This window comes from Typopeltis vanoorti, chromosome 17 (assembly GCF_054136105.1).
Source record: "Typopeltis vanoorti isolate ZY-2024b chromosome 17, IOZ_Tvanoo_1.0, whole genome shotgun sequence".
Classification (NCBI taxonomy): domain Eukaryota; kingdom Metazoa; phylum Arthropoda; class Arachnida; order Uropygi; family Thelyphonidae; genus Typopeltis; species Typopeltis vanoorti.
In genome coordinates, this window is record NC_143565.1 from 68,374,807 (window position 1) to 68,389,643 (window position 14,837).

The 14,837-nt window shown below is 36.2% G+C and overlaps 1 protein-coding gene across 1 annotated transcript in view; it reads left to right on the forward strand.

The window, feature by feature from the left end:
* The window catches only part of Vps13B (vacuolar protein sorting 13B), a 1,316,993-nt gene that overhangs the window by 1,042,800 nt on the left and 259,356 nt on the right, over positions 1-14,837 (forward strand). Inside the window, exon 40 of the mRNA XM_090406926.1 lies at positions 1,343-1,504. Coding sequence (XP_090263052.1) covers positions 1,343-1,504 — 162 coding nt within the window. The remainder of the gene's footprint in view (positions 1-1,342; positions 1,505-14,837) is intronic.

Below are 14,837 nucleotides of genomic sequence, written 5' to 3' on the forward strand. Positions count from 1 at the left end.
AATTTTATCATTAAGACAGTTATATATATATATATATAAAGAATGACGGTACATTGCACCAATCGAAGTGTGCAATGTACCGTTTGATTTGCCTTTTCCAATTTTTCGATTGGAAAAGGCCTAAGTTCAATTCTCATCATGATGAGAGGAATCTTTACATGGATTTTTTTCAAGTGAAGGTGAGTTAGCCAATCTCATATGGAGGTGGCAGGGTTTCTTCTCTTGGAAACTCGGGTTTTTCATTCCAGATACAGACAAATCAGCCCTTCAGAACATATGCAATTTACAGACAAAAAATGCTAGTGGTGGTGAACAGTAGATGGTGATGGTAGTAGCGGTTTGATATAGTGGTGGTGATGGAGAATTGTAGAATAGGTGTCCTCCCTTGATGAGTCTTGGGACTCCTTGGAGGTGTCACAAAATAATAATAATAAAAATAAATCTTTGCTTTCTTCACCCAGAGACTGCCTCATAAATAGATTACCATATATTTTCTGCAACTGAAAATATGAATGTTATGACAAATATAGTTAGATGTTATGTTTAATGTTACAATAAAATTTTCCAGTTCTCTCTAATTACACTAATGATCACTTGACAGGGTATGTAAACTCTAATTGTCTTTGTAGTGTGTTTAGTGATACGATAATGCCATGTCTAGCCTTAGGTCAATGATAGTTCCAGAAGTATTGTCTAGACTGGCATAAATTATTATTATTATTATTATATCACACCTCCAAGGAGTCCAAAGACTCATCGAGGGAGGACATCAACTCTACAACTCTACATCTCACTCTTCCACCAACCTTCATCATCAAACACCAATGCCATCTATTGCCAACTACCACCACTAGTGCTTTCACAGATAATCGCAAACATCCATGCCCACGGTGGGATTCGAATCCGCAGCCCTTTGGCTGGAGAGCGGATACACTAACCAATTGGCCAACCAGGCCAGCAAAAAAATTAACAGCGGTTTTGTTTGTAATACCGCCTACTACACAAATTTTTGTTCTGAGTTCGAATCCCAACTTACAAATGTGTAAGAGAATTTTTAACCTTTATTAAATAAATTGTTTTAGCAATTTACTAACATGTTAGTTTGAAAAGCATGTTATTCTAAACTGTGTAAATGAGGTATTCCTGTTCTTAGGATTCTTGCCAGAATTACTTAGAACTGATGGTATTCCTTGTGGAAGAATGGTCATTACTCTGTGTCAATATCAAGTCTGTACACTATTCTTGCTGGGGAGAGGGCTAAGCTTGCTGAATTGTTTAATGCTTGGTAGCTGTAGTTTAAAGCATATAATAGGATGAGCAACTTTTTTTGTCTTTTATATAGGTGTCCTTATCTCAGTGGTTGCCAGGATGCAACACGATATTACTAGATGTCAAGCCTTGGGCATTTTTTATAAATAGAACTGATATGGATCTGTATCTTATGGATTGCAATAAAGAGTGGAAAATTCCACAAGGGTCAGTTTTTACTCCTCCTCCATTAAAAGTAAGTTATGCTAAATTTATAATGGAATGGACTTATAATTCTCATTAAAGTGCTGTATTCGTTTCACATTTGTTTCATTTTTAAGAATTTAAAAGTTAAGTTTAGAGGGAATGGAAAACTATTTTGCTCTGAATGTAGTGATAGAATGCAATCAGTGAGGGCTGAAGTAACGGAATATGAAGACAGGGTTTTGATAATCAGGGGCGAATGCTGGTCTTGAAATTCACTCTTGCTCTTGTTATCATTCAGGGAGTGAGAGGTGTGATTGAAGTCTGATCAGTGGAATAACGAATTACTGACCATTTAAAATTGTATATTTAGAAATTTATGTACATTTAATCATACAAATAATACATTTATTTTATAAATGATATGCTATCTTTTTCAATTTAGCTACTTGAATACAAATTCTACCCTACGGTTCTTTATGAACTGGTCAATAACATCGTCATAAAAAGTTGGTTGTAAGTTAATTTTACCAAGCAACATGCACGCTTGTAAAGGCTGGCTGAAGCTCACTGGCTAGAGCTACATTGACTGTTTAAGGTGACGTTTTCACGACATTGACTACAATGACGTGAAATGGCAATGCGCACGCATGAAATCACAGTGCTGCTGCAAAGACCGGGAAGCTCCTACAACCGAACAAGCCAAGGTAGCTTTGACTAGATGAGCAAGCATCGGCCTTTGATATACAACGTAAAGCTCAATTATTGCAGCGCAAGCTTAAGACATCTTCTGTCTACAAAAATAAAAGCCTAAATGGAACTTATAAATGCATGCATTTATTAACAAATAAATATTACTTCTTTCTCAATTAATGAGCTTGTGCAGCAAGCATAGCAAGCATGGAGAATTCTCCCCTGTTGATAATGACAACAGAAGAATTGATGCCAAAAAGGATAAGAGTTCAAAGGAAGTTGGGAATTCTGAAGACAATGCATTTGAGGCTATCTGGTGTGAGATAGGGGCCAAGAGTTAGTTTCTGCCAAGGGATAGAGTTCTAATTATCACAATGTTCTCATTGTGATAATTAAAATGATGGACACAAGATGAGTAGTTATTATGGGGGACCTCCAACTATTCTGATGCAGATTGGAAGGAAGAACAGTCACATGGGGGGAAGAAAATGGAATTTATACAGCAACTAAGAGATAATTACCTTGGACAGCATATAATGGAGGGGACTTTTTTTTTTTTTTTTTTTCACATTTGATATCTGTAGATGGCATATGGTCACTCCTGTACCTCATCAAGTTTTTGGAACTGATGCCTTCTGCTGGAAGCAGTGGTAGGGTTACAGATGCCTTTTCCACACAGAGTAAGTAAGACAATTACAAACATCCATGCCCATGGTGGGATTCGAACCCACAGCCTCTTGGCTGGAGAGCAGATACACAAACCACTTGGCTAACCAGGCTGGCTTTTGGAGAGGGACTAGAGTGCTGGATCTGGTGATAGCATCAGAGGACTTGGCTATATATAGCAACATTGCCCACCCTCCCCGATTGGGGAGAGTGAAATGATTGTGCAGTCATGACATAAGACAAAGCAGGTGATTATGACAAACTGAGGACCCAATTTGGAGCATTTTCATGGCATAAGAATGATGTTAGAATTGGGTAAAGATGTTAGTAGGGCATGGAATATAGTCAAGGGGTGTTTGAAGGAAGCATTGTCAGAATGTATATCCAAAGTCAATTGGATAAGCAAGGTAGGAGTTGGATGAATTGCATCATTAAATGGGAGTTACTCAATAAAAAAATTTAAAAAAATCTGGAGAGTATATAAAGAGAAAGGCAATCACCAAGGTCATGAGTAGTACAAGGCACAAGTCAGAAAGGTGACTAGTATCTTAAGGAAGTCAAAAACTGATTATAAGCAGAGGCTAGCCAAGCAGGCTAAAGAAAATTCCAAAGAGTTCTTTCTCTGTGAGGCATGTAAAAGGAACAACTATGGAGGGATTACTTTTAACAAGTGCTAATGATAGAGAGGTAACTGAAGCAAATAAGATTGTTCAGTTATTACATGATTATTTTGTAAGTGTATACCGGTGAAGATATTGCAGCTGGATATAACATTAACTGATGTGATAATAGAGGTAGATGAATTGGTGGTGCTTGGGATATTGCAGAACTTTAATACAAATGCAACTATCGGATTATATGAGATATAAGCCTGTGTATAACACGATTTTGTAAGCGAATTTGCAGCTCCAATGACTGAGCTGTTTAATTTAAATCTTAGCTCTGGAAAAGTGTCAGTAGAATCGAAAAAAGGTAAAATAGATCCTTTGCATAAAGGATGTATCTTGGGAGTGGTGGTTAAGATATTGGAGAAGTAGGCAAAAGCAGAATTCAGGAATGGGTGGACAGGAATATTGTACTCTGTGTGTCGGGGGGGGCATCAATTTATAAAAGGTAGGAATTACCTTAATAGTTTGCTCACTTTTTTATAATGAAATGACAGCTGAGTTGGATAAAAGAAATGGCTACTTATCCAGGAGAAGACAGGTGACTGCAGTGCACTGTATTTGGGCCTGCAGTTTAATTTGCACATCAGTGATATAGGAAACAATTTAGACATTTTTTTTTCTCCTTGTAAAATTTCATGGCACAAACTAACCAGAGACTTTTTTTTTTTTTTTTTTGAAAATCCACTCAGTGAAACTGGTTCAACTCTTGGAAGAAAAAGGAAATGGGTATTAAATTAATAGGCAGAATTTTAGTGGAGAATATTTCACCTGAAAAGTGAAAAAAAAAAAAAGGTATCATAGCATGCAGATAACAAGTGAATCAACATGCATATATCAAATAATACTCATCATTGGAAGAGAAAATAAAAAAAAAAAAAAAAAACATTAACGAACTTAATAGCCATACTCATTCTTCATTTAAATGATACCAAATGATGAAAACAATATTTGCATGAATTTCAAAACTTTGAAAAAGCTGATGAATTTCTTGTTTGCTGTAATCATAAATATTTATTTGAGGGTAAACATTTTTTTTTTCTTTCTTTCTGAGCTAATTTTCATTTGAAATAAGAATAAATAATTATTTATTTGTATTGGAAAGAATATCTAATATAATAATTGTGTTAATATATATATATAAATATCCCCACTGTGAAATAAACGTTGAGCTGAGAGGACCTAAGTCAATTGGTACTAACAGAAATGAGTTTTACATAATTGAACTATGTAAAAACCATATTTCAACTTGTTTTGAAATGTCACATGGAGAAAAATCGCGTGAATTATACGTAAGCACCGGTGGGGAATCATACACTATGAACATCAGCGCAAATGTGAAATCAGAAGAATAAGGGGAAAAAAAAATACCGTCGTTTTCACTTTATTTAATTTCTGTATGTTAGATTCAGTAAATACAATTTGTTAATAATATTACAGTCAAATAAAAGGTAACATAGAAATTAACAACGTATATATATATTACAGAGCTAATATTCATTTGAAATAAATTTCAATTTCCTAGCTACACAAAATGTAAACAAACAACCTATCTACTTGAAAGCAATGTGTATAAAATCCTTAATCAGGAATGAATAATTTTAGGATATGTGTCATAAGAATTTTACACTAGAAAAACAGCCGTACTTCCCCGGACTTATAATACCGTGCAAAACATCAAAGGGAGAATATGAGTCATGAAAAAGGTGACGTTCAGATTGTCGTGTGGGAAGTATTATCAAACGCTCAAGTAAGACCAGGAGAATTCCAATCCCCACCAGTCAGAAAAGTTCACAAGTAGACACAACAATTACCGATCGCTGGCGGATATATTAGTCAGCAAAAGAAAGTTTGAAGTTACTCACCACCTTGGGAATAAAAACATAGTATGACCCAATGCTAAGGAATTAACAGTGTACTAAATGGAGAGAAAATCTAAGGAATGAAAGTCAAATAGCTTTTCAGGTTATTACAGAAATTTCATTCTTTCAAGATTGTGTTTTTGTGTGTTGTGGTGTGGATAAAAATTCAACTATTTTGGAATATCTATTTGCATTAAGAAGAATCATTCTGGAAAGTGTAAGTAAATTTAAATTATCATTAGAATTTCTAGACTACATACAAAAAAATTATTGTAAGCCTTTTAGTCTCGTTTATTTTTAATTTATTTTTTTAAAATGCCGTTTGGTTTTTCTCTTCACGATAAACTAAAAAAAAAACCAATACCCAAACATTTGTAAACAAGATAACGTAAATTCGAAAAAGAGGTTGCCATTTGCCAATAATCTTTTAGTGATGTCACCTCCAACTGATAGTGATAACATCGGAGCAAAAAAAAAGTGTATGTTTGAGGGATACCAGCATATAAATAAATTATTCAGAAAAGCCTAAACACAGCCACCATCATGAATCTGCTCTAAGAATTTCCACCCTTTAACAGGAAAGAAATACCCCAAAATGTATTGGAAAATTAGTACAGCCATCTAACCAAACACAAAACACGACAACAATGATGGATGTGTGTCACCCTGGGAAAATTCCAAGATATCTCAAAAACATCACCCACAATTCCATAGCCAAACCAAAACACTATGTGATATCACAGAGAGACATATGTTTTCCCAGAAATTTCCAAACAAATAGCATCATGATTCTTATCTCTAAATAATAACCCACAATGCATTAAGCGAGCCAAACACACTACATGATGTTCCTGACAGACGAGGGCCCCAGCGAAATTCCAAACATTCCAAGATCTATAATAACACACATCCACGTCAGGATTCCTTATCTTAATCTTGATCTTGTCAGAAGTGTCCCACCAATCACGACACAATTCCTTATCCACTAATATATCTTCCTTTCCATTCAAAACAATGTCACTTATTTACAACTAACAAATGACATCACTTATTGACAACAACAAATGACGTCACTTATCTTCATCTGATAACAATAAACATTCACATCACATTTCCTTATCTTGATCTTGATCTGGTCAGGAGTGCACCACCAATCATGACACGAATCCTTATCTCTACCATCACCCATAATTCCATACACTAACCAAAACACGAGAACTGACGTCACTGACACGTGTGCCCCCAGGGAAATTCCTAACATTACAAACTCATGACGTCGCACACAATGATGTCATCAAATGAACAACCAATCATGTCATGATTCCTTATCTTATCTTGATGTTGATCTGTTCAGAAGTGTCCCACCAATCACAACACAATTCCTTATCCACTAATATATCTTCCTTTCCATTCAAAACAATAATGTCACTTATTTACAACTAACAAATGATGTCGCTTATCTTCATCTGATAACAACAACAAACATTCACGTCACGATTCCTTATCTTATCTTGATCTTGATCTGGTTAAAAGTGTCCCACCAATCACGACATGATTCCTTATCCGCTAAAATATCTTCCTTTCCATTCAAAACAATAATGTCACTTATTTACAACTAACAAATGACGTCACTTATCTGATAACAACAAACATTCACGTCACAATTCCTTATCTTATCTTGATCTTGATCTGGTCAGAAGTGCACCACCAATCACAACACAAATCCTTATCTCTACCATCACCCATAATCCCATACGCGAACCAAAACACAAGAACTGACATTATTGACACATATGCTCCCAGGGAAATTCCAAACATGACGTCATCAAATGAACAACCAATCACGTCATGATTCCTTATCTTATCTTGATCTTGATCTGGTCACTAGTGGTTACCCTTCTACTTTTTGTAAGCGAATTTGCATATCCGATGACTGAGCTGTTTAATTTAAATCTTAGCTATGGAAAAGTGTCAGTAGAATCGAAATAGAGTAAAATAGATCCTTTGCATAAAGGATGCTCTAAGACAGAGATAACAAATTACAAATAGATCAGTATCTTGGGAGTGGTGGTTAAGATATTGGAGAAGTAGGCAAAAGCAGAATTCAGGAATGGGTGGACAGGAATATTGTACTCTGTGTGTGTGGGGGGGGAAGCATCAATTTGTAAAAGGTAGGAATTACCTCAATAGTTTGCTCACTTTTTTATAATGAAATGACAGCTGAGTTGGATAAAGGAAATGGTTACTTATCCAAGAGAAGACAGGTAACTGCAGGGCCACTGTATTTAGGCCTGCAATTTAATTTGCACATCAATGATACAGGAAACAATTTAAATGGACATATCCAGTTGTTTGCCTATAAAGAAAACTGGGAACAGTAATATTAATGAAGATGATATGCGAATTACTTAAATAGGCTGGCAATATTATTATTATTATTATTATTATTATTATTATTCAGGCCTCCATGGAGTCAAAAGACTCTTCGTGGGAGGACCTTCCTAAGAACATAAAGACTGTCAAGACTCATCGAGGGGAGATCCTCCCTAAGAAACACAAAGTCTATCATACCACTCCTTAAACTCATTGACTGTTCTCGCTCCCACCACTCCATCAGGCAATGCATTCCACGGTTCAACCACCCTACACACAAAGAAACCACTCCTCACCCTCTTGCTCACAGTTTCCTTTCGTTACTTCCAGGGATGGCCTCTTGTCATCACTCCTTCCCACTGTTCAACCAAGCGAAAGAACTCCCCACTGTCAACCCTGTAACCACCTCTCATCAGTTTAAAAGTCTCAATCATATCGCCTCTCCTTCTTCTATCCACCAAACTCTGCAGTCCACATTCCCTCAGCCGATCCTCATAACTATGCTTGTACAGTCCTGAAACCATCTTTGTCATCCGTCTTTGTATCCTTTCCACAGTTAATTTATCCCCTTCAAATCCTGGGGACCAAATCTGAGAACAATAGTCCAAGTGTGGTCTGATCAGAGACTTATACAACGGAATGATAACCCTCTTATCTCTGCAGGTCAGTATCCATCTCATAATTGCAGCAATCCTCTGTGTTACCTTCACCACCTTTGCAATATGTCCCCTAAACTTCAGGTTTCTATCAATCATCAACCCCAGATCTCTTGTCTCCCCAACTTCCTCCAGTATAACTCCTCCCATAGAGTATGCAGCATCACGTCGATGTTTCCCCAAACCTGAAGACCTTACATTTTGCTGCATTAAACTGACATCCCCTATTCATTTGCCCATCTATCTAGCTTATTTAAATCCTCTTGCAAGGCTACCACATCTGCACTATTACTAATAATCCTTCCAAGCTTCACATCATCCGCAAACAACTGAATATCCCCTTGCAATCCACTGGCAATGTCATCATTGATATAAAGGTTAAACAATATAGGTCCTAGTACTGAGCCCTGTGGGACCCCACTTGTAACCTTCTGTCTCCTTGAAACTGCTCCACCATACACAACTCTCTGATACCTATCAGACAGCCAATCCTGAATCCAGTTGACCAATCTGACATCCAGACCCATGTGTTGCAATTTAAATATCAGCTTATCATGTGGCACCCTGTCAAATGCCTTTGCTAAGTCTAAGAAAATTGCAGTATATGCCTTTCCCTCATCTAATGTTCTTGTAACTTTATTATAAAAGGCTAGCATATTGCTAAAACAAGAGCGGCCTTTCACAAATCCATGTTGACTCTCACAGATAAACATTACCCTCATCTGCCCAGTGCTGTATACGGTCCCTCACTACTTTCTCCAAGATCTTAACAACTACTGATGACACACAGACTGGTCTATAATTAGACACTTCCAGTCTGTTACCACCCTTATGCAATGGCACTATCTTACCTTCCTTCCATTCCCTGGGTGCCTTTACCAAAGCCTGACTTTCATTGAAAAACTAGGTTAAAGGCACTGTCAGTTCCCTAGCACATTCTCTCAAAACTCGTTGTGAAATACCATCCAGTCTCAAAGCTTTATTGACATCCAGAGTTCTCAGTATCTGAAACACACTCTCCTCCTGTACCTCTAAACCTTGGACCTGCCCTATCCCTCTAGCATTAAAACTGACTCCTCCAGGATGAAATACTCCAATAAAGTGGTCATTGAACAATTCCACTATGTCCTTTGCATCAGTCACTCTATTCCCATTTTTATCCCACAATATCATTCTTCCACAGTCATTTCTCCTCCTACTGGCCACATAGCTAAAAAATTCCCTAGGATTTTCTTTGGATCTTAGGGCCAATCTCCTCTCATATTCCAGTTTCGCTTTCCTTACCACACTAGTCACTCTTCTGGCCTGTGTCTTATATTCTTCACGCATCCTCTCTTCACCTGTCTCCTTATATCTCTTCCATAGCCTCCTTTTCACATGCAATTCCTGTTTAATATTATTTGTCATCCACTTTACTCCAAATTGTGTCCTCTTCTTCACTCGTGGTATACAACTTACCATTGCTGCTAACAAATATTCTTTCACAATTTCCCACGCACTAACGATATCCCAGCCTTCCAATTCCTCCCTCCATGAAACTTCCCGAAGTTGACGTCTAAGACTATTATAATCACCTGCATTATAATTCCACATAAGTTCCCGTCTCTTTGATACTCCTGCATGTCTATTCATTTTCCAAGTCAAAACCATATGGTCACTCTCTCCAACTGGTGGGAGAGATGTCATCTCAGTTATTATCAACTCTTCTGATGCTATAACCAAATCTAAAACTCTTGAACCTCTTGTTCCCTCTGTTACATGTTGCCTAAGACATTTGTCCCTCAAGAATTCTGGAAATTCCATTCCACTATTGCTACATGCATCTTCCTCTCTCCAATTTATACTACTGTAGTTAAAATCTCCCATAACAATCATTCTTCTTGCACTTGCCAAACTTAGCTGTCTAAACATCTCCTGGTCCCCATCCTCTGTGCTCCTGGGTCTGTAGCAACACCCCACTAAATATCCTGTCTTGTCTACCTGTGCCTCACACCATATGCTCTCAAAATCATTTGTCTCACTTCCTTCCAAAGCCTCCACTCTTAGAGGGCATAAGTCATCACTTATCATAAGCAGTACCCCACCACCACACTTTCCCCTCCTATCCTGACGGAAAATGCTATACCCAGCTACTTCTATTCCTGTTATTATATCTCCTTCTGTCAACCACGTCTCAGTGATCCCAATAATTTTTGGCCATACATGGACAAACAATAATGACTATCAGTTTAATGTGGCAAGTATGAGGTCATGCACTTTGGGAAGAGGAGAGGACACAAGTTGCATACTACATTGATAGAAATGGATACAAATTGATGAGGCCAGGTAATGAGGAGGAGCTGAAGTTTAGAGGACATGTTGCAAAATTGGCCAAAACAGCTCATGATGTTTTGTAGATAGCTTCAAGTATTGATATTATTTATCTTGAAACATCAGAAGCTACAGAACTGCTAAACCACAGAAACTTTCATATTCATTTAGCTCGTGGGGATTACTTGGATGGTGAAGAACACACTTGCCGGCCTGACTGGCCAAGTGGTTAGCATATCTGCTCTCCAGTCAAAAGGCTGTGGGTTCGAATCCCACCATGGGCATGGATGTTTGTGATTGTCTGTAAAAAATACTAGTGGTGGTGGTGGTGGACAGTCGATGCCATTGATGGATGAGGTTGAGTGGTAGAGACCGAGAAGTGTAGAATAGGTGCCTCCCTCGATGAGTCTTGGACTCCCTTTAGGTGCCAAATAATAATAATAGGAAAGTTGTTATTTATCTTTATAAGGCCTTAATGAAGCTGCATTTTGCCTACTGTTTGCAGGTATGGTTGCTTGTTTCATTGGGAATATGAAGCTATCAGAGAGGATCCATAGAAAAGTGACTTAAGATTGTGCCAGGTCTATGGGATACTCTCTATGAGGACAGAGTGAAAGTCTATAAGTTACAAAGGCAGGCAGAAAAGACAGGTATTCTAGTAACATATAAAGGATACCAAAGGATTAAAGTTGGTAAAAGACTTTTATAGGATTGTTTTTATAGGCAGGAAGTGAGAGGAACAAGGGGGGGGGGGGGGGGAAGAGGGATCATTCCTGAAAATTATGTAGGAATGCGGTGAGCAAGGGTGTGAGGACTAGATTTTTTGCTTAGAGAGTGGTGAGTGGGTGGAATGGTTTGCCAGAGACAGTTGTGAATGCTTATCAGGGAATGAGTTCAGGGAGAAATGTGGTGGGTATTGTGTGAAAAATAGGTAAGGTAGAAGTCCTTGACTTCCTGGAGATGCCTGAAAAAGAAAATAATAATAATAATATTGAATAAATTAAGTGGTTCCATATTTCATTTGTTCCCTAATTGATTTTCCTATTATTATTATAATGGCCTAATAGAAATCACTCAACATTTAAAAAGTAATCCTAAATAACAAATTTCATAATTACATGATTCCAGGAAGGAATCATTATTATTTCAAATTGTTTTGCCAGTAAAAAAAAAAAAAAAAGGAATTATAACAGACAAAAAAATAATGATAATAAATAACATACAGTTTAAGCAATTCGTCTTGAACTTAAGACTGATTATTTTTAATTTTACAAATAAAAACAATTCAATTATTGCCAAAAATAGGGAAAAAATTATTATTATTATTACTTCAAATCGTTTTACAAACAAAAATGAAATTATGTGTCAAAAAAAAAAAAAGAACTAAGCCACAGAAAATTATTATTATTATTATGTGACGCCTCCAGGGAATCCAAAGACTCATCGAGGGAGAGTGTGCCAACAGTGTCAAATGATTTTCACCCTTCAAACTACTAACCGCGCTCAAACTTGCTTAACTTTTTGCAAGCCATTAGTAGCAGAGGCTCTACCAATCAACCAACCTTTGCTAGCAAATTGCTGTTCTTTATTCATTATTTCAAATGAGAATTATAGACAGTGTATGCTCATATAACTATTTATATGTGCTATCAGTTGTAAAAACTGATAATAAATTTTCATTCATTGATATCTTTTTTTTTTTTTTTTCAATAAGCATTGCATAAGGCCAACAAAGTTGTGTTATTTAAAAGCTCGATCATAGTGGTACTTTTGTAAAAAAAAAAAAAAAAAAAAAAAAAAAAAAAAAAAAAAAAATTCTGATCGATATGTCAAAAATTATAAAATTTGATTCATTTTTGGCTTATGTACTCTAAACATGTAGTGTCCATGCCATACTAGGTAGGGCATGGACACTACATAGACACTTTGCCTCCTTTTGCAACTACAAGTAAACCAATGGAAATCAACATTGAAATGACACAACAAATTTTAATGCAGATTCTAAAGTCCAAATTTCATTAAATTCCATTTGTGCAGTATATGGAATTTAATATTAGTTATAAATATTTTGCAGATAAAAATGCAGCATCTGAAACCAAATTTAACCATATGGCTTCCTTGTTATGTGAATCTTAATCCCAAATTTTATTAAGCCCCATCAACCATACTTATTGCAGCATATATGCAGTGCAGTCAGAATATTATGACAACCATCCTAATAGTTTTCAGTTCACCCCCCCCCCCTCCTCTTGCTACAAGAACTGCTGCTACCTAGTATGGCATGGACACTATAAGACTTTGGAATGTTGCAGGAATTATACTGTACCATGTAATCAGGATTGCATATGGGGTATCCATAATTATAGAATAACATGTATGCCACAGTAAATAACTTTTTTATTATGTAAATATTTCATCTTATGTATCATAAGACATCATCAGTACAAGTGTCGAACAACAAAAGGAATTGAATTCAAAAAAACAGTACTGTGTATGCTTAAATTGGAATCCCTTTATGCATACAGTCACATATTCATGGATTAAAACTATTCAGCTGAAATTAAAATTAATTAAATGAAATTAAAATATACCAGATAATTATTTAATACAATTGAGGATAACAATTTCCCAAACTTTTGGAATAGTGAGACAGTTGTACCAATTAAGATTAGGTCTATGAAATAAGGCTTCAGCACTTTCTTTATATAACTGTTCATGTTTATTTGTGGATATATGTAGTAATTTGGCTTTTTGTCATTAGATCCTGTTGATTCCATGTTATGCAAGGCCAGATTTGTGAAGTTTGCTATGGCTGATGGTCTTGAAGTTGGTTCATGTTTCTAGCACATATATAAGCAAAAATGTTGCTTGCAGAAACATTTCTCCATTAAAAATAATAAAAGGATATGCTACTACTGCGAGTACCATATTTTCTCTTTTTGTTCTTTATGTTTCTTTTCAATAAATATATGTTTTAATCAACATATGTTAATATATTACTATATTGTGTTGACAAGTACTGTTTGTTTCTTTCCTTCTGTGAATGTATTTGCATGTCTTTCATTCCATATGCATGGGTCAGTATCCCTATTTATTTGTTTCTGATAATTATGGCCTAAGTTATTTAATATGTAAAAGAATAAATAAAATTCAAGAAAAAAAATCCTCTAAAAGACATTAAATGAATTATTGATGTATAATAATAATTATTATTATTATTATCCTAAGAATCCATGGAGTCAAAGACTCTTCTAGGGGTCCATTTTTCATATAAAAGCTCATTATACCATGCCTTAAACACATTCTAATTCTCTGTAGACACCACACTCTTAGGCAATGCATTCCAATCATTCACAACTCTCCATCCAGAAAGCCTACTTCTCACTGCCTTGTTCACACCTTCCTTGTACAGCTTGAGGGATGGTCTCTTGTTCTCCCAACATTTTATGAAAAACCACCTCAATGATAATCCTATAACAACTCCTTACCAACTTGTACATCTCTCTCTCTCTCTCTCTCTCTCTCTCTCTCTCACACACACACACACACACACACACACACACATCACTCCTCTTCCTCCTATCCACAAGACTTTGCAAATTGCACCTTCTCAATATTTTATCATACTCAACATTTCAGAGAATTTCTAAAAGACACCCTAACTCAACAACACTAGAGTTCAAGATCGGTGTGATCAACACAAGAAGCCTGATTGACAAAAAAATGGAGATAGCTGAGGAATTGGATAAGTACCAGATCGACGTAATAGGGGTGACTGAAACAAAAAAAGACAAAAACTGGTGAGATCTTTCTAAGCAATAAATACAAAATATTGTATTCAGGCAATGATAATCAAGGAAAAGGAGTAGCCATAGTATTCAACACAAAATACGAGGCTAATCTTCTTGAATGGCAGTCAGTCTCAAGTAGAGTAATGTGGGCAAATATGAGAATGAGGAACTGGACAATGAGACTTATTTGTGCCTATGGTCCCACAGAAGGTTCTAAGGTAGAAGTGGAAGAATTTTTTGAGGCTTTAGAGAAAGCAACTGACAAAACGGAAAAGGTGGTCCTTGTTGGGGATCTAAATAGCAGAGTAGGAAATGATTGTCAGACATACAAAAATATTTTGGAAAAATTTGGAGAAAAAGAGCTAATAA